Source organism: Trichomonas vaginalis, chromosome V, assembly GCF_026262505.1.
Source record: "Trichomonas vaginalis G3 chromosome V, whole genome shotgun sequence".
NCBI lineage: Eukaryota > Parabasalia > Trichomonadida > Trichomonadidae > Trichomonas > Trichomonas vaginalis.
In genome coordinates, this window is record NC_067207.1 from 17,265,408 (window position 1) to 17,292,055 (window position 26,648).

Here is a 26,648-nt window from a genome sequence, read left to right on the forward strand (position 1 = left end):
TTAATCCAAAAATAAAAATTTCTAAAATTTATATTGATAATGCAAACACTTTATTCAACAATCATCTATTTGTAAACTTAATAATATGAATTGATGTAAAAAAGAACCAATTGAAAACAAAATAATATTTCTCTTAAATTTCGGCGAGGTCATCGCCTTCAACACTGTCATATGTCTCTTCTTCTTCAGCTTCTTCATTGTCAGGTGTCTTCTGTGACTCTGTGAACTGAGCAATGAGCTTAAGTTGCTTAAATGGTTGAATAAGCATGAAAATACCAAGAATGAAGCCAATAGCGTATGATATTGGATAAACATACATCAATCTTGATGCATTCTGCTTATTGGTCAAATATAAAACATATGAGAATAAAATAATGGCTGCGAAGTTGGAAACAAGGGAAATAATCATGGCTCTTATACCATTCTGCTGTGCTTGAAGAATGGATTGGAAAGTAAGTCTTGTAAACAAAATAAAAGTGCAAACATTTGAGAAAATAAGCATTTCTCGGGCAAATTTAAGATATCCTTCACCAGATCCAAATAATGATGAGATCTGATCAGGTATTGACATTGATAGAGTCATTGTAAAGGCACACCAAACAAATGAAATCCAATTAAGGTGAATAGTAAGACGAACATAGCGTTTGATCTTCTGTGCTGCAAATGCATACGATGCAGGTGGTAAATATCCAGAACAAAGAGCCAAAATGATACAATTTGTAAAAGCATTGAATCTGCAAAGGACATTGAAGCCACCCATGGCTAAATCGTATTCCGCTGGTGAAGAAACCGACTGACCAATGAGTTTACGAACAATGATACCTGGTAAATTGATTGAAATTTGGGACATCAACTGTGAACTTCCGACACAAGAGCTTTGTATGTGTGTCCGGAGAATGGCTTCAAGAGACCTGAGAGTTTTGGCTTAACGCTGAAGACACCGCAGAAGTATAAAATTGTTAATGTAACTCCTGGGACTCCATCAGCAATGATTGTACTGATTGAAGGTCCACGAACACCGAATTTGAATGTTCCTAAGAATAATGGATTCAAAACACCCATACCTACGCCAAGAGAAACAAGATCAATAATTCCGACAAGTAAAGTTCTTCCTTCTGCTTGAAGGAAGCCACAGCAGCCAAGGAAAATGCATGTAAAGCAATTTCCTGCACATTGTGGTAAAATGTATTGAAATGCTGATTCAATTGTTTCTTTATTAGCTCCATACCACTTCGAGCATGGTTTATTTATAGGTAATAGTATGCAAGGAACAATCATACCGCAAATTAAAGCTGTTCTAAGAATATCGCATATAACTTGTTCGGCTTCAACAAATTGTCCTTTTCCAAAAAGGGCTGAAATCTGTGTAGATCCTGCGCAAAGCAAGAAAAGTCCGAAGCCTCTTGCAATACCTTCCCATGCAATATCAGTGGCAACAGCTGCCATACCGATGTCGCCGAGATATTTCGAAATCCAAATTGAGTTGATGATGCCATACATTGCGCTTGTAATTTGGCTGCAAAGAGGACCGATCATAAGCTTGAGAATCGTGATAAGTGGAGGGAGCCTGCTAATCTATAGATCTCGTCCTTGTCTTTCTCGGACTTGTCCATCGAAAATATTTACTTAGATTTTTTCATGATCTCATTCAAATTTTGTGAACGATTCAGAATTAATGCCCAATAGAGTTCTCAATTTTTCTGAAATTGTTTAATCTGAATTTAATGTCCTCTACTAGAAAATATGCATATTATACTGTTCCAAGCATTATTATTTCACGAAGTAAAAGCAACGATCAATAAAACTTTTTATTGATCTGAGAAACTTCAAAATTTGTACCTGTAAATAGGGGCTTTAATACTTTATTTTTTTTCATAAATTTTGATTACCCCGAATCAAGTGATGACCAATCAAAAGAGTAATAACTGTTAATCGCTCTTTTCATTGGTTCTCATTTCAATGAGCGATCAATCAAGTTCCCATTGGCTTATCCCGGTTCACTTTTTGAATGAGTATGAGGGTAAAATTTCATCCATTGATCGAATTAGCAGTATTTATTCGATATATAACATTACCTACCTTTCAAGGTTTTGAGATTATCAAATTGCAAATTATGGAATGAATCGGGTTTCATAGTAAATATAGTGTGTATATCGTCTAAATATTAATTTTTTTAAACCAACATTAATATTAACAGTGGTTGAGATTTTTTATCAAGATTTTTAGTTCAATAACCTTTAATAGATGTAAACTATGCTAACCAATAGCAATGCATTCTATTAACACAATGGTATTTATTTAAAAACTATATGTTATATCGATTCTCTATTTGAGAGAGTGATCATGAGAAAGTTAACATTTTAGAAGAATATTAATTCATATCATCGATTTTAAACTATTTTACACTGAAATTACTCCGAAATGTGAATGTTAGCTCAATAATTTATTGAGCAACATTTTTGTCAATAATAAAGAAGCAAACTAACATATACTATTCTATAAATCAAAACACTTTATTAACAAACAAACATGATTAGTTTAAAAATACAAAAACAATAACAAAATTATTCTTTTTGATAGAATAAAATATACGCACTCCTTGAATGTGCGCTAGACTCTGATATTGGTGTAGCGCTAGAATCATTGAAGTTGTACCAAGAGTTTGTAGATTGGTCTAATGCAGCTGCTGTATAATGTCCTCCTCCAAGTCCACCTGAGTGGAATACAGCACCAACTAATTTATAGAATCCTGTATGTCCATCTTTAGCGTACCTGGACATATTGAGTAGAGAAGGATATTTTACTTCTGTCTCGATTTTTGTTGTAAAGTAACCTTCGTCGGAAAATCTCTTTAAATGAACGATTATTACATCAGCAACTCTGAGAATACCGATTCTTCTTGTTGCACGGACCATTTTTTTGCACTTCTCGCACTTCCATTTGTTTTTGTCATCGAGTTCGTCATCCTGACTGAAATTTGATAACAAATCTTCCAAATTTACACTTCCATATGAAACTTTTGGAATTGTAACAGTAAGGAAAAGGAAAGGCTCTCTGTTTGTAGAGACATATCCGCACTGTGGGCATTCCGTGTTTGCAAAGAACTCTCCGTAAAACATGTCTACAATCGGAGAGTCATTTTTTGAAAGTAATAAATCCCAGCCATTTGAATCTCCTGTTATCTTGATTTCTGGCTTGTTTCCGCCGGCTCCAAAACTCTGGTTCATATCTTCATGGAGGCCATCAAGTAATGCATTAAGATATTCTTGGGAATCGTGTTGGGAATAGTTCGCAAACCTTCTGAATTTTGAAATAACAGCCGATCTTAAATTCGAAGGATTTTCGGCCATTCTTGATGATGAAGTGGACATTTGAAGAAGGAAGTCTTTGTAGGCTTTAGCAATCTTTCCTTTGGAGCTCTTCTTGTTCGATGGATTGAGTTGGGACTCAAAAATTGGTGAAAAAATAAAATCTGTTAAAGGTTTAACCCTAATGATGCATTGTGTAGCAGCATTAAAGTAACAGGTATTTCCTAGATTATTAAGACCAATTGGTTTTGGATAATATTTTGATGGACCGAATTTTGATGGAATTGTTGAATTTGATGATAGCTTGCTCAATAGATATGATCTACGACCAGAATCGTTGCTTTCTTCAGCTGAAGGCTCATGAACTTCACGCTTTAGAGGTGGTAATGCAGTATGATCTTTTTTTGGAGAAGACGGTGCTTCATGCTTTTCACGTTCAAATGTTGGACGAACTAAATGCTTATCAACTGATCTGTTAGAAAAAGTTTTCGTTAATGGAGATGATTGAACTTGAATATTCAATGTGTTTGGTTGAAGAGTTTCAGTCATTTTCCTCTTTTTAAACTTGTATGTATCGGATAATTTATACATATCGCTTGCTGACATATTGCTAGAAACTTCGATATAAGTTTTTGGATTAACAAGAATGTAATCAGCGTTATTTAAATTCAAAGAAGCACAAATTTGATTTTTAACGTGTTCAGCTTTCCAATATAAGCCACATGTCTTCTTTTTAATTTCTCCATCGTCGAAAAGAATTTGAAATCGAACTTGCTCTATTAGTACAGTTTCTTTATTAGTAGTGGGATCTATTACTAGAAACTTTTTGACTTCTTTTGTTGGGCCGAAATTTTTATTAAGAAATTCCCAAGCATCTTTCCTAACTACATCAAAATCTTTCTTGTATACTATATTGTGATTGTTGTAAATGTTGGTATTATCTAATTTTGGTGGCTTTTTTGTTGTTATATTTTGAATCCATTTTGTGAAAGCTTTAAAGAATGAAATTTCGACTAAATATACTACCGAACACTTTGTTAACGCCTCTGGAACTGGAAACTTCTTCCATTGTTCTTGAATTTTTATCCTTTGGTCAATCATTTTATTGAAGATCGACTTTTTGTTTCAAACGTATTTGAATTTAACAATTGTTTGGATAGATCATTATTCATAATAGATCATCATACATCTCGTCGAATACTAACATATTTGCTTGTGGAATTGTTATTATTCCTCATTCTTATATTTTTGACAATATTACTATCATTTGCTTATAGTTGCCTTTCAAAATAGCTTGAAAACATGTAACCAAATCAAATTCCACATATTAGCAAAAATATCGTTGATATTCTCTGAATAAAGGATTGTACGAATTGTATATTCCCATTAAATATATTTTACAGAAATAGGAGGATATTATCATTCTTTAAATTATATTTTACTTTCTAGAGATAATGTGATTTGTATTTCCATTAAATGGCTTGAACAATCCATTTTTCACAATATATTATGCAAAGATATATTTGAATCCATGAATAATGCATCAATATCTTAATCATGCAGAAAATCTCGGCTAAACATAGTAAAAAATTGTATTTTCAATTAAATTCCCCTAGGTAGCTATCATAAAGCAATTTTAAAATAACTTTTCCGCAGTAAATATATTCATCGTCGATAGGATTGTTGCATGCTAAGTAGTGTCAACGATAGAAATTGAGATCCTATTAATCGTCGAGGAAGTACGATTATTTTTTGGGCGAAAAAGTATCTTAAGATATGATTATTAATATGTTTTTAAAATAAAAAATTTGAAAGTTAATTTGAGATTCTCATATAATTTTTTGAATGAAAAAAATAAATATAGTCTATATGAGTTTTTGAATAATCACACTTGAGATATATCTAAAAAATAATTAAAAATAGAGTTTGAGAAGACTTTTCAAGGTGTAATGAAAAGTGTGATATAGAAAATAATTATAGATATTTTAATTTTATATATTGTGCTAAGCATTATATTAAATTTTTAGGAAAAACACTTTTCATAAGTATTCAATATTTGAAAATACGCTCCAAAAAAGAATAGATTCTCTTATATTTGCTTATATAAAAGGAGACTCTCTATCAGATGCGAATGCATGAATTCAGCACCTCTGATAGAGAGTTTCCTCTTATATAAGCAAATCTTTTTCATTCGTTTTTGTTAATATAAAAACATCAAAATCTACCAATATGAGAAATTAAACCCTGCGAGGCACCAGTCTAGAACTGGCACCTCGCAGGGTTGAATTTCTCTTGACAAAATACAATAATCAAATGCTCCAAAGTTTTCAAATTTTTATTAGGAATAGGAGCCTACAAAGCACTGATTATATATCAGTGCCTGGTAGGCTCCTATTCCTTCTCTAAATGGGAGAAACTTTGTTTGAATAAGATAACATGTGAACAAAGTTTCTCCCATTTAGAGTGGGATTTGGAGGGTGAGAGGTACATAGATAGACTATGTATCTCTCACCCTCCAATTCCCTCGGGAAAGTTCGAAAACTTTGGTGCAATCAGCAACGATTGCACCAAAGTTTTTGCGTTTAATTGAAGGAATTGCTCTTTATGATATATACAGTTACAATGCATATATCATAAGGAGCAATTCCTTCCAGATATCTGGCAAACTTGCTCGCAATGGTTCACAATTGCGAACAAGTTTTGTCATTTGTCAAGAGAAATTCAACCCTGCGAGGTGCCAGTTCTAGACTGGTGCCTCGCAGGGTTTAATTTCTCATATTGGTAGCTTTTGATGTTTTTATATTAACAAAAACGAATGAAAAAGATTTGCTTATATAAGAGGAAACTCTCTATCAGAGGTGCTGAATTCAGGCATTCGCATCTGATAGAGAGTCTCCTTTTATATAAGCAAATATAAGAGAATCTATTCTTTTTTGGAGCGTATTTTCAAATATTGAATACTTATGAAAAGTGTTTTTTTCTAAAAATCTCAGAATATATTTACAATAGTAAAATAAATAAGATATTTAAATTTATTTTTAAATGCTTTTTTTATATGAGATTCTCAAAAGTTATATCAAAAGTCTGTTTTTTCTAAAATCTAATATCATAATCGATTTCTCATTTTAAGTACATCTTAATTCATTTTATTTTCTATATTTTTTCAATATTTTTGAGGGAATTGTGTTGCTTCCGCGACGATAGAATTGAGAGGTTTACACATTGACACTACTTAGCATGCAACAATAATCGTTCATTTAAAGAGATTTTCCGACGAAGGTTACTTTACAACAAAAATCGAGACAGAAGTAAAATATCCTTCTCTACTCAATATGTCCAGGTACGCTAAAGATGGACATACAGGATTCTATAAATTAGTTGGTGCTGTATTCCACTCAGGTGGACTTGGAGGAGGACATTATACAGCAGCTGCATTAGACCAATCTACAAACTCTTGGTACAACTTCAATGATTCTAGCGCTACACCAATATCAGAGTCTAGCGCACATTCAAGGAGTGCGTATATTTTATTCTATCAAAAAGAATAATTTTGTTATTGTTTTTGTATTTTTAAACTAATCATGTTTGTTTGTTAATAAAGTGTTTTGATTTATAGAATAGTATATGTTAGTTTGCTTCTTTATTATTGACAAAAATGTTGCTCAATAAATTATTGAGCTAACATTCACATTTCGGAGTAATTTCAGTGTAAAATAGTTTAAAATCGATGATATGAATTAATATTCTTCTAAAATGTTAACTTTCTCATGATCACTCTCTCAAATAGAGAATCGATATAACATATAGTTTTTAAATAAATACCATTGTGTTAATAGAATGCATTGCTATTGGTTAGCATAGTTTACATCTATTAAAGGTTATTGAACTAAAAATCTTGATAAAAAATCTCAACCACTGTTAATATTAATGTTGGTTTAAAAAAATTAATATTTAGACGATATACACACTATATTTACTATGAAACCCGATTCATTCCATAATTTGCAATTTGATAATCTCAAAACCTTGAAAGGTAGGTAATGTTATATATCGAATAAATACTGCTAATTCGATCAATGGATGAAATTTTACCCTCATACTCATTCAAAAAGTGAACCGGGATAAGCCAATGGGAACTTGATTGATCGCTCATTGAAATGAGAACCAATGAAAAGAGCGATTAACAGTTATTACTCTTTTGATTGGTCATCACTTGATTCGGGGTAATCAAAATTTATGAAAAAAAATAAAGTATTAAAGCCCCTATTTACAGGTACAAATTTTGAAGTTTCTCAGATCAATAAAAAAGTTTTATTGATCGTTGCTTTTACTTCGTGAAATAATAATGCTTGGAACAGTATAATATGCATATTTTCTAGTAGAGGACATTAAATTCAGATTAAACAATTTCAGAAAAATTGAGAACTCTATTGGGCATTAATTCTGAATCGTTCACAAAATTTGAATGAGATCATGAAAAAATCTAAGTAAATATTTTCGATGGACAAGTCCGAGAAAGACAAGGACGAGATCTATAGATTAGCAGGCTCCCCTCCACTTATCACGATTCTCAAGCTTATGATCGGTCCTCTTTGCAGCCAAATTACAAGCGCAATGTATGGCATCATCAACTCAATTTGGATTTCGAAATATCTCGGCGACATCGGTATGGCAGCTGTTGCCACTGATATTGCATGGGAAGGTATTGCAAGAGGCTTCGGACTTTTCTTGCTTTGCGCAGGATCTACACAGATTTCAGCCCTTTTTGGAAAAGGACAATTTGTTGAAGCCGAACAAGTTATATGCGATATTCTTAGAACAGCTTTAATTTGCGGTATGATTGTTCCTTGCATACTATTACCTATAAATAAACCATGCTCGAAGTGGTATGGAGCTAATAAAGAAACAATTGAATCAGCATTTCAATACATTTTACCACAATGTGCAGGAAATTGCTTTACATGCATTTTCCTTGGCTGCTGTGGCTTCCTTCAAGCAGAAGGAAGAACTTTACTTGTCGGAATTATTGATCTTGTTTCTCTTGGCGTAGGTATGGGTGTTTTGAATCCATTATTCTTAGGAACATTCAAATTCGGTGTTCGTGGACCTTCAATCAGTACAATCATTGCTGATGGAGTCCCAGGAGTTACATTAACAATTTTATACTTCTGCGGTGTCTTCAGCGTTAAGCCAAAACTCTCAGGTCTCTTGAAGCCATTCTCCGGACACACATACAAAGCTCTTGTCGTAGGAAGTTCACAGTTGATGTCCCAAATTTCAATCAATTTACCAGGTATCATTGTTCGTAAACTCATTGGTCAGTCGGTTTCTTCACCAGCGGAATACGATTTAGCCATGGGTGGCTTCAATGTCCTTTGCAGATTCAATGCTTTTACAAATTGTATCATTTTGGCTCTTTGTTCTGGATATTTACCACCTGCATCGTATGCATTTGCAGCACAGAAGATCAAACGCTATGTTCGTCTTACTATTCACCTTAATTGGATTTCATTTGTTTGGTGTGCCTTTACAATGACTCTATCAATGTCAATACCTGATCAGATCTCATCATTATTTGGATCTGGTGAAGGATATCTTAAATTTGCCCGAGAAATGCTTATTTTCTCAAATGTTTGCACTTTTATTTTGTTTACAAGACTTACTTTCCAATCCATTCTTCAAGCACAGCAGAATGGTATAAGAGCCATGATTATTTCCCTTGTTTCCAACTTCGCAGCCATTATTTTATTCTCATATGTTTTATATTTGACCAATAAGCAGAATGCATCAAGATTGATGTATGTTTATCCAATATCATACGCTATTGGCTTCATTCTTGGTATTTTCATGCTTATTCAACCATTTAAGCAACTTAAGCTCATTGCTCAGTTCACAGAGTCACAGAAGACACCTGACAATGAAGAAGCTGAAGAAGAAGAGACATATGACAGTGTTGAAGGCGATGACCTCGCCGAAATTTAAGAGAAATATTATTTTGTTTTCAATTGGTTCTTTTTTACATCAATTCATATTATTAAGTTTACAAATAGATGATTGTTGAATAAAGTGTTTGCATTATCAATATAAATTTTAGAAATTTTTTATTTTTGGATTAATTGAATTCTATTTATCAAGAAATCATCGAAGTATATGATATTTTAGGCGAACTAATGAATATAGTATAGATAAAGATATACGATCATTGAAATTCAAAAATTATTCAATTATTTAACGATATTATGTAGAAATTAATCAATAATAATAATTTTATTGTAGTACACATTGCCCTTTACATAAGCATTGATTGATATTTTATACAACAATAAGGCTTCAATTTTTTCTCCCTTGATGGATTAATCTGAAATAAAGATAAAAATATTCTTTAAGTTGTACATTATCCAGATCACTAAAGATCGTGATGACGTGATCAAATGTGGTCTATCGCATTCAAAAGATTGAACGAGATAAATTTTGTGAAGAATCAATATGATTTCAATAAAAAATATATTAGGCTATGTCTCTATATTAATATTATAGGAAATCAAATTTTTTTCCTTTGTAAGGGTTTATGAGCTTTCTCTCAAAAACAGAAGTAGTTTAGAGAAGATAAAATTAATATATGATATATAAAGATAAAAATTATACACATTAATTAATTCATAGAGTTAACTTCACATTCAATTTTTGGAAAAGTGGTCAATAAAATTGAAGGCCAATCGTTAAAATAAAAAATTTGAATTAAAATTTATAAATGAAGCAATCCGAGATGAATGATGAGATTAAGAGATTGGCTGGATTCCCACCTCTCGTCACCATTCTCAGGCTAATGATTGGACCTATGTGTTCCCAAGTGACAAGTACTTTATACGGCATTATTAATACAATTTGGGTTTCAAAATATGTTGGAGAGGTTGGCATGGCATCAGTGGCTCTCGATATTGCATGGGAAGGTATAGCAAGATCGTTCGACTTGTTCTTATTGACATCTGGCAGTACACAGATCGCTGCTTTATTTGGCAAAAATCAATCTGAAGAATGCGGACAAGTTATATGTGATTTATTGCGAACAGCTCTCATTTTCGGTTGTATTGTTCCTGCAATACTTCTTCCTATCAACAAACCTTTGAGTAGATGGTTCGGAGCAAACCCTGAAACAATTCAAGGAGCTTATGATTATATGCTACCACAATGCGTAGGAAATGTATTTACTTGCATCTTTCTTGCATGTTGCGGCTTCCTTCAGGCAGAAGGTCGTACTTTACTTGTCGGAATTATTGATCTTGTCTGTTTAGGCATCGGAATGGGAGTTTTGAATCCAATATTCTTAGGTGTATTCAAGTTCGGTGTTATGGGACCTGCAATTAGTACAATTATTGCAGATGGAGTTCCAGGAATACTTTTGACCATTCTATTCTTTAGCGGTAAGTTCGGTGTCAAGCCAAAACTTAGTGGCTTCTTGAAGCCATTCTCATAGCACACATTAGATTCTCTTTTGGTCGGAAGTTCCCAATTTATGTCTCAAATTTCTTTGAATTTGCCAGGTGTTGTTGTCAGAAAACTTATTGGTCTTTCAGTATCAAATGCTAGAGACTACGAGTTGGCCATGTCTGGCTTCAATGTACTTTGCAGATATGATAATATTATTAATTGCGTAGTTCTTGCAATTTGTTCTGGATACTTACCACCAGCAGCCTATACTTATGCTGCAGAAAACTGGAAGAGATATCTGAGACTTTCATTACATTTAGAATGGATTTCTTTTGTTTGGTGCATTGTTACAACAATCTTTCCAGTTTTCATGCCTGTAACAATTTGTATGTTGTTTGGAAGTCGTGATGATTACCTTAGGTGGTCAGCTCCCATATTGAAAGCAAGTTGTGTAACAGGTTGGATTCTTTTCTGCAGATTCACTTTCCAAACTATGTTGCAAGCACAACAACGAGGTACACGTGCAATGATTATATCATTCACGTCTAACTTCGTTGCTATTATTGGTTTGTTTTCTTATTATATGTTACAGATAAGCATAATGTTGCAAGAATGATGTATGTATATTCTATATCATATGCCGTTGGTTTCATTCTTGGTGTTGCTCTTTTAATTGGTCCTTTCTTAGAAGTTCTGAAATTATCTAGACAAGCGAAGAAAGGTAAGAAACAAGAAGATAACGAGGAGAAGGATAACGAAGAAGACTTTAATGATGAGTATGATAATACAATATCTCGTTATATTCCTGAGCTTTGAAGTGTATTTATTATTTCTATCCATTATTTTATTGAAGGTTATAAACATATCTGATACTATAGAGAATTATTACTAAATTGATGTGACAATATCTTAAAAAAACTTTTCAAACTCATACATAACAAATATTGACTTAAATGTAATGATTATTCAACATCTATGAGGATTTCTATGGATGTTAATGTGATATGGATGATATCTAATATCAAAAGTTAATATCTATTTGAGATATAATTAGATAAAACGAAAGTTGCTAAAAGGAAATGATCAATTTTATGTAGGTTACTTAGCTGAAATCTAATGTTTAATTCTTGAATCAGCTTTCCCAATGAATAATGTAAAATGAATTGAAATTAAGCTTTCTATTAAAACAGGGTAACTTTTCTAACATTACATGTTATTATTTGTGGATAAGAGATGTTGAAATGTTGTTTAAATACTTCAAGCTGGCATAATTTTATCCAACAATTTTCATGATGATTTTCATTTTGTTTTCGTCGTCAAAAATGTAATTTGATCATCTACCAAGTGCAATGGTGAGAGAGTTGTCCAGTCCCCCGAATATGTGAAGTCCGTACTATTTCGAAAATTTTTGAAAATCGAAAAATTGTTGCATGCTAAGTAGTGTCAACGATAGAAATTGAGATCCTATTAATCGTCGAGGAAGTACGATTATTTTTTGGGCGAAAAAGTATCTTAAGATATGATTATTAATATGTTTTTAAAATAAAAAATTTGAAAGTTAATTTGAGATTCTCATATAATTTTTTGAATGAAAAAAATAAATATAGTCTATATGAGTTTTTGAATAATCACACTTGAGATATATCTAAAAAATAATTAAAAATAGAGTTTGAGAAGACTTTTCAAGGTGTAATGAAAAGTGTGATATAGAAAATAATTATAGATATTTTAATTTTATATATTGTGCTAAGCATTATATTAAATTTTTAGGAAAAACACTTTTCATAAGTATTCAATATTTGAAAATACGCTCCAAAAAAGAATAGATTCTTTTATATTCGCTTATATAAAAGGAGACTCTCTATCAGATGCGAATGCATGAATTCAGCACCTCTGATAGAGAGTTTCCTCTTATATAAGCAAATCTTTTTCATTCGTTTTTGTTAATATAAAAACATCAAAATCTACCAATATGAGAAATTAAACCCTGCGAGGCACCAGTCTAGAACTGGCACTTCGCAGGGTTGAATTTCTCTTGACAAAATACAATAATCAAATGCTCCAAAGTTTTCAAATTTTTATTAGGAATAGGAGCCTACAAAGCACTGATTATATATCAGTGCCTGGTAGGCTCCTATTCCTTCTCTAAATGGGAGAAACTTTGTTTGAATAAGATAACATGCGAACAAAGTTTCTCCCATTTAGAGTGGGATTTGGAGGGTGGGAGGTACATAGATAGACTATGTATCTCTCACCCTCCAATTCCCTCGGGAAAGTTCGAAAACTTTGGTGCAATCAGCAACGATTGCACCAAAGTTTTTGCGTTTAATTGAAGGAATTGCTCTTTATGATATATACAGTTACAATGCATATATCATAAGGAGCAATTCCTTCCAGATATCTGGCAAACTTGCTCGCAATGGTTCACAATTGCGAACAAGTTTTGTCATTTGTCAAGAGAAATTAAACCCTGCGAGGTGCCAGTTCTAGACTGGTGCCTCGCAGGGTTTAATTTCTCATATTGGTAGCTTTTGATGTTTTTATATTAACAAAAACGAATGAAAAAGATTTGCTTATATAAGAGGAAACTCTCTATCAGAGGTGCTGAATTCAGGCATTCGCATCTGATAGAGAGTCTCCTTTTATATAAGCAAATATAAGAGAATCTATTCTTTTTTGGAGCGTATTTTCAAATATTGAATACTTATGAAAAGTGTTTTTTTCTAAAAATCTCAGAATATATTTACAATAGTAAAATAAATAAGATATTTAAATTTATTTTTAAATGCTTTTTTTATATGAGATTCTCAAAAGTTATATCAAAAGTCTGTTTTTTCTAAAATCTAATATCATAATCGATTTCTCATTTTAAGTACATCTTAATTCATTTTATTTTCTATATTTTTTCAATATTTTTGAGGGAATTGTGTTGCTTCCGCGACGATAGAATTGAGAGGTTTACACATTGACACTACTTAGCATGCAACAAAATATCATCCAACAACATTAGTTAACTATATTTTTGGATTATATAAAATTTTTCTGAATTTTTCATTAAATGTAAATCAGAACTGCCGATATAAACGAATTGAATGAATTCAATGTGAAAATTAAGAACATGCGAGTTGTGTTTTTTTAGATTACTGATATAAATTAATAAGATTTCGAAGAAGAAAAGAAGTTTTTGTATTGAAAGTGAGTTATGATCTCAAGGAAGCCATGAATCCAGCAATATTAATGCGGAGACACACAAGTTATGATTGAAGAGAATTCAATTTTGAATAAAGTGTGATTGAAAATTTTGAGAGATATGGTCTACACTGATTTCATTTCTTTATCATGTCTGATGATAATGCCGCCCCCGCTGAGAACGCACCAGCTGAGAATGCTGCCGCACAAGAGGATAAGACAAAGTGCACAGTTTATGTTGGCAGTCTTTCTTGGAGCACAAACGAGGACGGATTAAAAGCAGTTTTTGAGAAGTACGGTAACATCACATCCGTTCGTATCCCACGTAACGACCGCGACCAGTCCAAGGGCTTCGGATTTGTTGAATTCGAGAATGAAGAAGATGCCAAAAAGGCTTGCGAGATGGATGGAACAGAGCTTGAAGGCCGTGCACTCAAGGTTAACATTTCCCAGCCAAAATCTGAAGGCCGTGGCAGAGATCGCCGCGGAGGTGACCGCCGTGGTGGCGATCGTTACGGTGACCGCCGTGGTGGCGATCGTTATGGTGGAGATCGCCGTGGTGGTGATCGTTACGGTGGTGACCGTCGTGGAGGCCGCAATGACCGCCATGGTGGTTACTAAATTCATTTTACACCCTCTATTCCCCTCAAATGGTGTTTCATTTCTAAACTGATACAAATAGATTGTTACAGTTGATATCCGGGTTTTAACAGTGAACGCAGCTATTCGTCGATTCCAAAAAAATTAATTTGGGAACAGAGGTATAGCATTAAATGTAAGCTAAGCTGTCGGAATGTTTTTTCTCTAGTTATTTATTGCTTGGCTTGACCAAATAGAATAATTTCACCAGTCAAGATTCGTAGCAAAAAAAAATTCATTCGAAATTCTAAGTTATATATAATTACTCTTCCCAGGAATTAATATATCAGTATTTAATGATATTGCTATATTGGTCTTAGGAATATATTGAAAATATAATATTATTGAGAGAAAATCCTTGAAATTTATGGTATTTAGTTGTAATTGTTCGAAACATTTTGATTTTTGAGTTAATTTTGTTTGACTTTGGGTTAAAATTTCGAATAATTTTTTTAAATTTCTTTCGAAATCGCGTTTTGTACAAGAAATTTCATTTAATTTTGTAAGCTGAATTATTTTCTTATAATAATATTGACAACGTTTCATGAATATTTGAGAAGATTTCTAAATTTCCTAAATTAAGCGAAACCAACTGTATGAATACTTATCCTATCATTACTGTTGTTAACGCGCTAATTTGTTTTGCTATAACTTTAAAAACGGTTCTATTGTTTTCATATAAAAATTTACATACAAAATAAAAATCTGGAATGTAACGATCAATGCCTAAGAAGCTTCTCAGCGTGATCAATTGTATTGTTTGCATCGCGAATCTGAGTTTTAATTTGGTCAATTTTTTCTCTTGCGCTTTCATTTGAAAGATCACGATCAACGACCTCGGTATTTTCTTCATTATCGAAAGATACGTCGAGTTGTAATCCGAAAGGAAACTCCATTTGTGCTAAAATTTTCTCCATTCCTTCGTTCACTTCAATAATCGATGTTTTGACCTCTTCTGATATATCTTTAAATTTCATTGCACCAAGAATTACTGATTCCAGCTCGCCACAGCTTGCATTTATCCTAGATCTTACGCGAAAAACTTGGCCAGAAGTAATTGTTTGTTTTGGAAGAGTCACTGAGAAAAATCTGAAAATTCTGTCGATGAATCTTTTCGCTGTTTTAAGGTATTCTCCGTCTTCTAAGTTTGGTTGGTATCTTGGCTCACATTGCTTACAAATTCCTGCTCCAATATCTTGTAAGCGGTAAACCTCGTCTTGGAGCTTGCGAATTGCGCCGGCTGGAACATCTGTTTTGTAGGAATACGATTTAAACGATTCTAAGGTTGCATTTAAGTCTTCATGGACAGCAGCAAAGTATTTTGGAATCAATTGGTAAAAATATATCAGGCCATGGTGGAAAACATCATTCATTATATCAATAAAATCCATCCAATTTTCAACAAGAGCACGTGCTGCAACTTGCAAAGCAGAGGTTCTCAATGAAGTGCGTCCTCTTGGTGATAGATTCACTCCTTGATAGAATCCATTTGCTAGTTCTGTGAAATGCTCAAAAGATTTTGTAACTAAAACAAATTGTGTTGCCATTTCTGGCATTGTTTCCGATAAATAGCACTCAACGGAATACTTATGAATAAGCTTCTGCAAATTCTTGTATGTGTCTTTTAATGGTAAAATAAACGTTGTTGTTGGATGTTCTTTGAGAGTATATGTCATAGTGCCACTAAATCCGCGGGATCTTACAGGTGAAGATGGAAGAATATCATTAGCAGAATGACGTAAGGGTGATGAAATAGAAAAGGTTGTGTTCATTTTTATTTTTTATTAAAAAGTGACACTCCGTCTCGTTGCAGTTATTTTTGAGCAATAACGATTTCACAGAATCTAATCAATAAGTATGCAGTAGTTAGGCCTGAATAAAAAATAGATGGCTTAACCTGTTTAGTTTTTGATTGTCTTACATTCTAACAACTATTGAATTGAAATATCTATCCATATAACATTTTATTGACAAGATGTAAGGAGATAAAGAAAGTCTATCTGAAACATAATGTAACTATGAAAATGGTTGATTATACGTAACATTCGAAATTGAATTACGCTAAATATTATTGGTTATGGAGAATTTTTTTGTTATATTTTGATGTGTGTTGAATGGAAGTTGTCTTACCTGAATATCTCGGGTTTTCGTTTGGGAATATAAATTGAGGGTCAGTCACCAAAATTTAAAAATGGTTCTGTTAACTTTCGTTCACAAAGGCACTGAAACAGAATTAAGCCTTAAAGAAGACGAACCTATTTCTACAGTAGTGTCATTTCTTCGACAAAAATTTAATATAACTGCGGAAAACATTTTATTAATATACAAAGGTAGAGAAATTCAACTGCAATCAACACTTAAGTCATTTAATTATATAAGAGGTACACCAATTTACACATTTCCAATCGATTTTAGTGTTCATGAAAAAATAACATCTGAATACGATGAAAAACAGATTAAATATGAGCTTGAACTATTAGATTTTGTGTCAAAAGGTATACCATATGATTTAGCTTCTCAGATTTTACAGCAACAAAATAATTCTACAATTTTAGCCTTAAATGAGCATATTGATCGAAAAATTAATGCCCACAATGATCTGACACCTTTTGAGCAATGCATTTATAAAGACAAGCAAATTTCGGCATTTTTACCAGAAAATGAAATTAAAAGCTCTTTTATCAACTTAGATTCGGCAACAATTTACCCATGTTATCCAAGAAAGCAAGATACTGAAACCGAACAAGAAAAAAGAACCGGATTTCTCTCATCAACTATAAGAGACCTTTATTTTGAACATCCTGAAAAAATAGAACGTCTTATTAAAATCCACTGTCCTGACGTATTCCAAAAGTACAAAGAAAACCCTGAACGCGGATTAGCTTTCTTAGGAATGATTAGGTATAACAATAAAACAGCACCAATTGAATTCACATACCATTGTAAGCCATCTTATCTTAACGATATAACGGCTGAAGATGACAAAAATTTACAAGAATTTTACAATAAAGGTTTTGATCCCGAAACTGTGAGAGTGCATTATATTGCTTGCAACAAAAACTTATGGCTATTACGAAAGATGCTGAAGTAGACCAATATTATTGCAAACATCACCAGAAAAAAGAATTTTATTAGATTTTTTTAGTAATTTTCACAATCACTGGACATAACATACTTGAAGTATGATTGTATGCATAAGGACTATTATTTACTTTCATAGACTTTGCCCAAATGGTTTAATTTTTTCATTTGATATTATTAGAGTCCACAAAACCAAAACCAATGCCTCCACAACAACTAATCGATTCAGCTGGATCTATTGTTGAGAGCAAAATATCGTAAACTATAACATTGAAATTTTATATTTTTATTTTTCACGATTTCAATAAAATAAACTTAGATTTTATAAAGCACTCACTATCTTAATTATATATAGCTACTTTAAACGACTTGAATTTCCTCGCTGTACGTTAGTAAAAAAATACCCTTCGAAAAATGAAGCGATTACATCTCAAAGAAGGGGAAATTTTTTGTAATTTTAAAATAAAACGGCTGTGGAGAAGTGGAGGCTTCGCTGATACTTATATTGCTCAAGAATTCGATACTAAAAAAGATTATATGCTGAAAATTGAAACAGAAAGTGACAATAAGAAGAGTACACTACTAAACGAGCATAGGGTTTACGAAGTTATACAGAAAAAACAACCTGAAGAATATAGAAAGAGATTTTTAATCGAATATGCATATGATAAAAGAAGTAATGTTCATATATCCGCATTAGAGTTATTAGGAGCTAATTTAGATGATCTTAAGCGTGTAACTAATGGATATTTAGTTGATATTAACAATACATTACGAATTGCAGTTGAAACACTAAGATGTATAAAAGATTTACATGCTATGGGAATTGTTCATGGAGATATTAAACCTGGAAATTTCCTAGTTAGACCAAACAGAAGATTCCCTATTGCATTAATTGATTTTGGTTTATCAGAAATAGAAGATGAGGATAATGGAAGTTCAAAATACAAAGGAACTCCAAAATATTCTTCATTACCAGTGCTTTCAGGAACAAGACCTAAGAAATGTGATGACATTTACTCTTGGATAATATCTATGGTTTATCTTCTCTGCGGTTCTCTTCCATGGTCTCATATCAACAATAAGGATAAGATTAAAGAAATGATGGAGGATGAAGATGGTGAGAAATTTAAAAAGTTTGTTCCTCAAGAGCTGATGGAAATATATCAATATGCTTCATCTCTTGCTAATGATGATAGAAATGCTGAAATTGATTATGAAAAAATTGAAGATCTCCTTGCAAGAAGTATTGTGCGTCATTATGTTCAATGGAAGGATCCATATTTCTGGGAAGATATCAAAGAAGAAGTAATGCTTCGTGTTTCTCCCATACTCTTGACAATTAATAGTGGAGATAAACCAATACCGCACCCAGATCCGGATTCAGATTTATATGATAATGAAGTGTCTATAGAGTTAGTATTCGATGATTCAAAGAAACGTGGCTGTTGCTATTTAATATAATATTCATTATTTTTAATTTCTTATTTATATGTTTTGTAATTAATAAATTGTTATGTATGAGTTTTAAAAAACATTTGCCATAGATAAATACAAACATTTATTAAAAACATGAAAAAATATATAAGTAAAATTACATATAGCTAGAATTGTAGCGTTGTGATCGCTTAACCAGTTCAACAGCTTTTGTATGGATGCATTGAAGCTGAGTGTTTTGAAGTTCTTGAAGTTTTCTTTCATTTTCTTCGATTTCTTTTTCGAGACGAATTTGCTCTTCCCAAAGAGCTTTGTATTCATCTTCCGAGAAATGAGTTGTTTTCTGTTTGATTTCTTCCATTTTAACAAGATGAGAACCAGATTTTTGTTCAATATATGGGTGATCTTTCATAATTTCATTAAGATGTGTAACTTCAGTATTCAACGTGTCTAAATTCTGTCTCTTCTTCTCAATTTGCTTTTTCAATTGTTTGTTTTCATCTCGAGCCTTGTTTGATGTTGTTAGGAGCTTCTGGTATTCTACTTCTGCATTTGCGAAGTCAAGTTTAGATTTTGATTCGAGGTCAATTAAAGATTGAGATTTTGCAGAAGTATATGCCATTGAAAGCTCTTCGGCAGCAAATTTACATAAATTTGCATAGGATGAACATGATTTTGATAGTCTTTCTAGTACTTCTATTGCAGTGGCATTTTCATTTTCGAGCCATTGATGGATTTCTTCTTTCTCTTGAGCTTCTTTTAAAACCCTAGGAGGAATTCTCTTCTTTAAAGCAGTCTGTACTTGTCTTGTCGTTGCTTTATATCCATTTATATCCTTAGGAGAAGCTAAAGCACTTGGTTTATATCCTTTTTGGAAAGCAGGAGGTAAAACAATATCATTCCTCCTTGGAAACAAGCTTGATGTTGCTCGTTTCATTGAATAAAATCAGTGCCGTAAAAAAACGAAATTCTTGAAAATCAAAAAGGTGACACATGAAAGAATAAAAATGGAAAATCAAGATAATAAATAGATTTAGCATGGTATTTACCCATTCTGTTCATCAAATTCGCTCTAATATTCGTAAATTTCAACATCTTTGGTCTGACATGCAATTTGACAATCTGATCGTGCGTAAATAATCAAGCGAGTCGTTTGCATATATAGTGCTTTATTAAGGTACAGACAAGAAATGATGAAATTACTAGTACGCAAGAAAATTTAAAGAACAAAATGTTAAAAAATAAGCTGAATATGATCTGTTATATGACAATCAAGTCGTTGACCTCAATAGGACCTTGCTGCTGGAATGGGGGGAATACATTCGAAGCAAAATCCAATAAAGAATTGAAATCAAAAGCGTTTGCAGGAACAAAGCCGCTATACGAATAAGAAGTCTGGGTGACCTGAGGCATCTGAATCTTTTCAAATGTATTTTTCTCAGGCGATTGACGAGGTTCTATTGTAATAGTAAATTTAGGAGATTTGGTTGGTGATTTGGTCTTCACATTCTGTATTGAATCACGAAAATCAATTAAAGACCTTCCAGTCTGATTGTTCTGAGGTTCAAATTCAGGTGGGTGATAGTTATTTTTAGGGGGTTCGAAATTCAAAAGATCAATCTGTGGCATGATTATCTGAGCTGAATGTATGGGATTTGTGTTGATTGAGTAGTCTGGAAATGGATCTGCAATGTTACTTGCTCTTTCGTTGTTATGGTCTTCGGAAGTGAGTTTTATCCAATCTGACTCGTGAGGATTAACTTCTATGGAGAATCTTCCACATTGCCTAACTGTTTTTTTCCTAGGCTGAGGTTGGGATAACATCTAAAATATTTTTAAAAAATTTGAGCCATAAATAATCGGCAGAAAAAATTTCATTTGAATAAAAGTCGATAATATAAATATCACAATTTTGATGAGTAATGACAACCAAACGATTTTAAAAAATGGGAAAATAAAACGAGATTTAATTATAGAACAATTTATCCTTCTTGATTTTTTTTTTGGAATTTGAATAGTTGGCAAACCGATTATTTTTCTTTCAATTCCATACGATTTGAAATTTTAAACTCAAATTTCAGATTTTATATCAATCTTCTTTTGAAATATTAAAATGTCAAATGTACGATTATTTGTAAAATTATTCTTCTCTTTCAAAATATTGGGAACTTTATAAATAATCTTTTTTAATTTGCTCTCCTTGTTTTTGTTAACAATATTAGGTTTTTTAATCAAAAATGTAAACTTTTCATGAGTATCGTTTTCAAGTAGTAGGATATGACGGGTTTAGTGACCTTTTTTGTTACATCTATATATAGACGATGCATTAAAATATGTTTATTTATAAATCATTAAAAAAGTAACATTAATTTTAAAATAATTTATTTTTTTTATCTTTTATAAAAGAAGCTATATATAGATGATGTCAGATATTCCGCGATTAATTAAACATTGTTTAAATCCTGAATGGGTTAAACTTCAATTTAAAAATGAAGATTGTGAATTATTAAATGAATATGAAAGCCAAAATAAGCTAATGAGGTATAAATATAATGATAAAGAATATTTAATTTCATGGAATCAATGGAGTCATAATCAAAGACCTCATAAACGAGAAGAAGAAATTGAAAATAATGAAATGGAAATCATTGATGACATTAAAGAGGATGGAATTCCTAAATTTTGTAGAGAAAAACTTTTAGAACTAAGTTAGGAAGCAATATAAACGTAGAGTATTAAATCCTGAATATCTTAAAACATCAATTTAAAAAGGAAGACTGTGAATTATTAAACGCTAATGAATATGAAAATGCTAAATCAAACTGAGATATAAATATATATGGAAGTGATGAAAGGTGTAAAGATAAAGATAAAGTTTATTCAGTTTCATATAATAACTGGCACACGTTAGGGATAAGAAAACATTTAGGAGATTATGGGAAATGTTCTGAATTCTTTAAATCTAGTATATACGAGAGAGTAAAAGAAATTAGAAATAATTATTTTCATGAATAAAAGATTCACTACCATAATGAAATAAAAAAAAATTTTAAAAAATAAACTTTAAAAATTCATGTCTTATATTTTTGAATAATTTATTTTTTTAATTCGTAAGAAATGAGTGAATCTAAATTTCGTGACTGTGAATCAATTAATGAATAAACTTCACCAATTCTCACCAGGTTAAACAAGTAGACGTTTATTTTGATGATTGCGTACAAAGTTTATTTTATAAAGGTAAGTTTAATATTAAACCTATTGCTTTTGCATTTGATGGTAAATTAATCGAAAATTCAAAAATTTGGGAATTAATTCCGGATATTTGAATTTATAACAAATATTAAGGATAAATGGTTTAAACAACAAAACACCTCACTAAAGTTCTTTGTAGATTAATGATTAAAACTGAGGAAAAAGAATTTAAACGGGTTTAAATATCATCCGTGTAAAATTTTAGAACTTGGTATACGAAAAACTTCAGAAAAAATTAAACGATAGACTATCAAAAGATAAAGTTGAAAGAGTATATAAACTCGCTAAAGGTAATGGTAATGGTAATGATGAAGAAGAATTTGATGAGTTCAACATTGAACTTTAAAAAGAACTAATGATTATTTGAATTTATGAAATCAATTATTTGATTCATTCTTTCTTCAATCTCTTCTATTCTTTTTGTTAAATATCATCTATTTTCATTAATGAGGTGATTCTTGATTGAGGAATAGATTTCAAACTAACCACTCCTTTTATTTTTGAAATTTTGAATCCATCAACTTTAAACATTTTATTCAATTTACACGTTGTCAATTCTTCAAATAATTTTTTATTATTAGCATAATAGTCATTAAATTCTTCAACAGATGAAAAAATTTTTATTTCAGTAATTGGTTTAACAACGTTTATTTTTTGTTGAACATTTTTCACTTTCATTTATTTCTTCCTCCTCTGTTTCATTTATTTTTTAAAATCGGTTTCATTTATCATTAAATAAAAATTAGAATATAAGTGATGAAATATATTTTTAATTAATATTAAATCAGAAATGGCGGCAGGATTCTTTAAAAAATTATGGGATGGAATTAAGAAAGCTGCGGGTTGGGTTTATAAAAAAGATTATTAAACCCATTGCAAACTTTTTGGCACCAGTAGCGAAAACGGCAGGAACTATCATAGGTGGAGTATTAGGTACTAAAGCAGGTAATCCGGCGATGGGAGCACAAGCAGGTAACGCAGTTGGTGGAATTGCTGAAGGAATACTTAATAAAATAGGAGGTAGATAGTGGAAAAATAAATAAATATTATTTTTATCTTAGTATCGGTTGTAGTCTTTGATAAACTTTTTCTCCTTTATTTAAAACTTCTCTTATTGGGGCAGCTTTTGGTGTTATTGATTCAGCAACGTCACTAATTGCTTCTTTATTCTTAAATATCCAATTTGCCTCCTTCTTCAATGTTTCCTAAACTTTACTCGCTCCTCTTTTTACTCTATTCCACAGTTTCTTAAATATACCTGCAGCCATAGTTGATTATTTCATTAAAATTAAAAATTAATTTTCATCTTTTAATTTTGATTTTTTATTTATTAATAAATGACGACTAACTATTTGGTGCCAAACACTAAACCGATTAATGGAAATGTGTTTCATTCATTCGAAAAGATAAATGAAATATTCGCAAAGAATGACGGTAGAAGATATTATAGAGAACTTGAAAGTTCATGCTATGACTCTGATGCTCCATATTTTGATGATAAACAAACTCATTTAAGAATTCCAAATCCGGCTCATGATGTGAACCAATTAGGTGACACATATATTAAACGCAAAGTTAAAGCAACTCTAGTTTCAAATAAAGCTTTCACATGTGATGCCGCTTTTAAATGCATGCGTTTATTCGTTGGTTACAAATCATCAAATCAAAGCTTTAAACAATTAGAAGTAGAAACCGAAAGAGGTGATGCCGGTTATCTTCAAATGGATTGCGCCCGTGAATCTTTCGCATTTGCAACATATAAACCAAAATCAGAAAGGAAAGTTAAAAAGTTTGTTCATTCGTTATATAATAATGTTCAAAAATATGATAACTCAATATGTGGTAAATATATTGACCCTTCAGAAGTTTTCAAGAAAGCAAATGAAGAAGTTGATGTCACTTTTGATATGATTATTCCGGTAAATGATTTGTTAGCATTTCAGGCGTTCGATGATTATCCTAAATCATTTGGTGATATAATTCTTAAATATTATGTTTTCAGGGATACTTTAGTATTTTGTCAGGTTGACCCGTTAAGAGTTGCTGATTTACAAAATTACGTTTATGAAAGAGAAACTGATGAAAATTATGAAAAGATTATGAATCATGTTTATAAATATGATCGCAAATTCCAACAAATCGGACTTCCTACCAAATTAATTACAAGCTTAGCCGCTACATCTGCTGACGCAACAGTTGATGACGTTATTATTTCATGCACAAAGATGGAAGTTTTAGAGGATAAATGCATTACACCAGGATACGGTTTAATTGAAGAATCAGTTAAAGCAATACCACGTTTATTCAGTAAGGAAGATCCATTCATGATTCCAGCTCAACATATTGACGTTCGTTCACTAAATGGAGGTTGCATCACTCCTGAAGGTATTAGCTCAGATTTCTCATACGCTCTTCATAATGTTACAGATGTTGTGTTAGCATTTCCGAAGAATGCAATGCAAAGAACGATTTTAGAAAATCCAATGCTTCGAGGTCTTCAGGTCACTATAGATTCCAGAAACTTCCCCGATCAAGCGATGACCACAGTGGGTGACATATTCTTTACACGTATGCTTCAAGCTTCTGATTTAGATGGAGTGAATGAATGCACAGAAGAATACGAGGACTCATTAACTAGACCACTGAATGCAGATGATGGCACGCCATTAGCTAGAACATGGAAAGACCAAACTTCATTCTTATGCACTTTCCAGTTCAACGTGATGGAGCGGGTATATTCTTTGATGGATTAGAAACTTTCAACTCACAAGTTACAGTACAAGTGAAAGCTTATCCAATCATTCAGGGTGAAAATGACACTTACTGTTCAAAGGTGACAAATCCTCCTCAGGTTTGGTTTACTAGGACTACATATTGGACATGGACACCGGATGAAGGTTTGAAATATCATCCAACAGGTACACCACCACAGTATAGAAGTTCATATGATGAAATATTGATGAATAGAAATGTTTAAAATTATAAATTTATTTTTGATTAAATGGATTTAAATTCATCCACTCCTTATGAAGAATTAGCAGGAGTATATAATACATACATAGATGATATGATTAATGAAGCATTGAGTGATAATAGAAATGCTCTATCTAAGGAAAAATTAATGAAAATTCCATATTCTGAATGTTACTTAAATTCAATCACTGCAGCAATTGGTAAACAAAATAAAGGTAAAACATTAACGATATTAAAACAAATTATCATTATTGCTAACACTTCCCCCTATTCACATGTGTTAATTTATATCAACCGTTCAGGTTCACCTTCAGATGATACATTTGAATCTTTAAAGCATTTAATCAAAATTCCAATTATTTATTTATCACAAGAAGAAGCAGAAGATTATTTAAAAAACTTTTTAATGTATAAAGAATTATATAATACAATCAAGAAGCAAGGATTAGAGGATAAAATTATTGATAAACAACGGGATGAATTATTTGAAAAAAAATCTTGATATGATAAAGAAAATGTGTTTAAGTTGATGGATAAAATGTTTTGTATTGATGGGTAAGAGTTAGGGTCTAATGTTTGATGTGAAAATCTCATTGGGGTATTAACTTTATCACATTTGATTAAAATGAAATTGGAACCAGTGTCAAAATACAAAACATCCCCAACATCTTTTTCAAAATTTAATATCCCCAACAATGAACGAAGATGAGGAGTACAAAATTTAATTTTCAGCGGAAATTTAATAAGGTTATTTATTTCATCAAGTTCAAAAAGTTTATCAGGTTTTGATTTAAAATTTTCTTCATACCATACGATAAATGATTCATTTAAATAACTTAAAATCATGTTAATATCCCATTTCGCTATCACATTATTTATATACATATCATACGTTTTTTCAAGGTCATCTTTAATAAATGATATATAATCTGAAGGGTCTAAAAGAATGGGATTAAATTTACCACTCACAGAAACGAGAGTAACATTATAAATTCCGCTAACTGTTAAATTTAATTCACAGTTATTATTCGAAATAATATTGATAATTGACATTTTTTATTACGATTAAAAATATGGTAAAGCGTTATTTTCCAGTGATAAATATTTTGATAGAGAATTTTTGCATTCACTCATTTTTCTAGATGATGCAGTGAAATCAAAACTAATAACAAATGAGAAATCATATTTTAATCAGTTATTAACTCAATGTCGACACATTCAGTGTTCATTCTTCATGGCTGTTCAATACTTCAAAGCATTAAGCACAAACATTAAATCAAATCTATCAACCCTTTTCATTTTCAGTGGGTTTAGTCGTCAACAGTTGAACGTTATGCTTTA

General features: G+C 31.6%; 13 protein-coding genes and 1 pseudogene across 14 annotated transcripts, besides 3 other annotated features; 9 read left to right on the forward strand and 5 right to left on the reverse strand.

Annotated features, from left to right (window-relative positions):
- Positions 1-40: 40 nt before the first annotated feature.
- Positions 41-1,601, reverse strand: TVAGG3_0353300 (annotated as a pseudogene). The gene has a single exon: positions 134-1,536. A coding segment is annotated over exon 1 (1,403 nt).
- A 901-nt stretch (positions 1,602-2,502) lies between these two features.
- Positions 2,503-4,424, reverse strand: TVAGG3_0353310 (ubiquitinyl hydrolase protein; the record flags this gene model as incomplete). The annotated part of the gene is made up of 1 exon (XM_001315217.1): positions 2,565-4,409. One exon carries the CDS (start codon positions 4,407-4,409, stop codon positions 2,565-2,567), a length of 1,845 nt encoding a protein of 614 aa, XP_001315252.1.
- Positions 4,425-5,622: 1,198 nt separating this feature from the next.
- Positions 5,623-6,009: a mobile genetic element.
- Positions 6,010-6,559: 550 nt separating this feature from the next.
- Positions 6,560-6,918, forward strand: TVAGG3_0353330 (ubiquitinyl hydrolase protein; the record flags this gene model as incomplete). Its single annotated transcript, XM_001315218.1, has 1 exon — positions 6,641-6,856. One exon carries the CDS (start codon positions 6,641-6,643, stop codon positions 6,854-6,856), a length of 216 nt encoding a protein of 71 aa, XP_001315253.1.
- Positions 6,919-7,764: 846 nt separating this feature from the next.
- On the forward strand, positions 7,765-9,382 carry TVAGG3_0353340 (multidrug resistance protein YPNP-related family; the record flags this gene model as incomplete). The annotated part of the gene is made up of 1 exon (XM_051231200.1): positions 7,809-9,290. The coding sequence occupies one exon, from the start codon at positions 7,809-7,811 to the stop codon at positions 9,288-9,290; it is 1,482 nt and encodes a 493-aa protein (XP_051100930.1).
- Positions 9,383-10,059: 677 nt separating this feature from the next.
- Positions 10,060-10,782, forward strand: TVAGG3_0353350 (multidrug resistance protein YPNP-related family; the record flags this gene model as incomplete). The annotated part of the gene is made up of 1 exon (XM_001315220.2): positions 10,060-10,782. The coding sequence occupies one exon, from the start codon at positions 10,060-10,062 to the stop codon at positions 10,780-10,782; it is 723 nt and encodes a 240-aa protein (XP_001315255.2).
- Positions 10,783-10,821: 39 nt separating this feature from the next.
- TVAGG3_0353360 (multidrug resistance protein YPNP-related family) lies at positions 10,822-11,352 on the forward strand (the record flags this gene model as incomplete). The annotated part of the gene is made up of 1 exon (XM_001315221.1): positions 10,822-11,352. One exon carries the CDS (start codon positions 10,822-10,824, stop codon positions 11,350-11,352), a length of 531 nt encoding a protein of 176 aa, XP_001315256.1.
- On the forward strand, positions 11,352-11,552 carry TVAGG3_0353370 (uncharacterized protein; the record flags this gene model as incomplete). The annotated part of the gene is made up of 1 exon (XM_001315222.1): positions 11,352-11,552. One exon carries the CDS (start codon positions 11,352-11,354, stop codon positions 11,550-11,552), a length of 201 nt encoding a protein of 66 aa, XP_001315257.1.
- A 1,241-nt stretch (positions 11,553-12,793) lies between these two features.
- Positions 12,794-13,180: a mobile genetic element.
- Positions 13,181-14,075: 895 nt separating this feature from the next.
- Positions 14,076-14,616, forward strand: TVAGG3_0353390 (RNA binding; the record flags this gene model as incomplete). Its single annotated transcript, XM_001315223.2, has 1 exon — positions 14,076-14,546. One exon carries the CDS (start codon positions 14,076-14,078, stop codon positions 14,544-14,546), a length of 471 nt encoding a protein of 156 aa, XP_001315258.1.
- Positions 14,617-15,283: 667 nt separating this feature from the next.
- Positions 15,284-16,336, reverse strand: TVAGG3_0353400 (uncharacterized protein; the record flags this gene model as incomplete). Its single annotated transcript, XM_001315224.1, has 1 exon — positions 15,284-16,336. The coding sequence occupies one exon, from the start codon at positions 16,334-16,336 to the stop codon at positions 15,284-15,286; it is 1,053 nt and encodes a 350-aa protein (XP_001315259.1).
- A 314-nt stretch (positions 16,337-16,650) lies between these two features.
- On the forward strand, positions 16,651-17,935 carry TVAGG3_0353410 (ubiquitin-like family; the record flags this gene model as incomplete). Its single annotated transcript, XM_001315225.1, has 1 exon — positions 16,756-17,655. The coding sequence occupies one exon, from the start codon at positions 16,756-16,758 to the stop codon at positions 17,653-17,655; it is 900 nt and encodes a 299-aa protein (XP_001315260.1).
- Positions 17,936-18,182: 247 nt separating this feature from the next.
- TVAGG3_0353420 (protein kinase protein) lies at positions 18,183-19,109 on the forward strand (the record flags this gene model as incomplete). Its single annotated transcript, XM_001315226.1, has 1 exon — positions 18,183-19,109. One exon carries the CDS (start codon positions 18,183-18,185, stop codon positions 19,107-19,109), a length of 927 nt encoding a protein of 308 aa, XP_001315261.1.
- A 130-nt stretch (positions 19,110-19,239) lies between these two features.
- Positions 19,240-20,019, reverse strand: TVAGG3_0353430 (uncharacterized protein; the record flags this gene model as incomplete). The annotated part of the gene is made up of 1 exon (XM_001315227.1): positions 19,240-20,019. One exon carries the CDS (start codon positions 20,017-20,019, stop codon positions 19,240-19,242), a length of 780 nt encoding a protein of 259 aa, XP_001315262.1.
- A 79-nt stretch (positions 20,020-20,098) lies between these two features.
- Positions 20,099-20,906, reverse strand: TVAGG3_0353440 (uncharacterized protein; the record flags this gene model as incomplete). Its single annotated transcript, XM_001315228.2, has 1 exon — positions 20,343-20,906. The coding sequence occupies one exon, from the start codon at positions 20,904-20,906 to the stop codon at positions 20,343-20,345; it is 564 nt and encodes a 187-aa protein (XP_001315263.1).
- Positions 20,907-25,335: 4,429 nt separating this feature from the next.
- Positions 25,336-25,809, forward strand: TVAGG3_0353450 (uncharacterized protein; the record flags this gene model as incomplete). The annotated part of the gene is made up of 1 exon (XM_001315229.1): positions 25,336-25,809. One exon carries the CDS (start codon positions 25,336-25,338, stop codon positions 25,807-25,809), a length of 474 nt encoding a protein of 157 aa, XP_001315264.1.
- Positions 25,810-26,410: 601 nt separating this feature from the next.
- Positions 26,411-26,648: part of a mobile genetic element that runs on past the window's edge.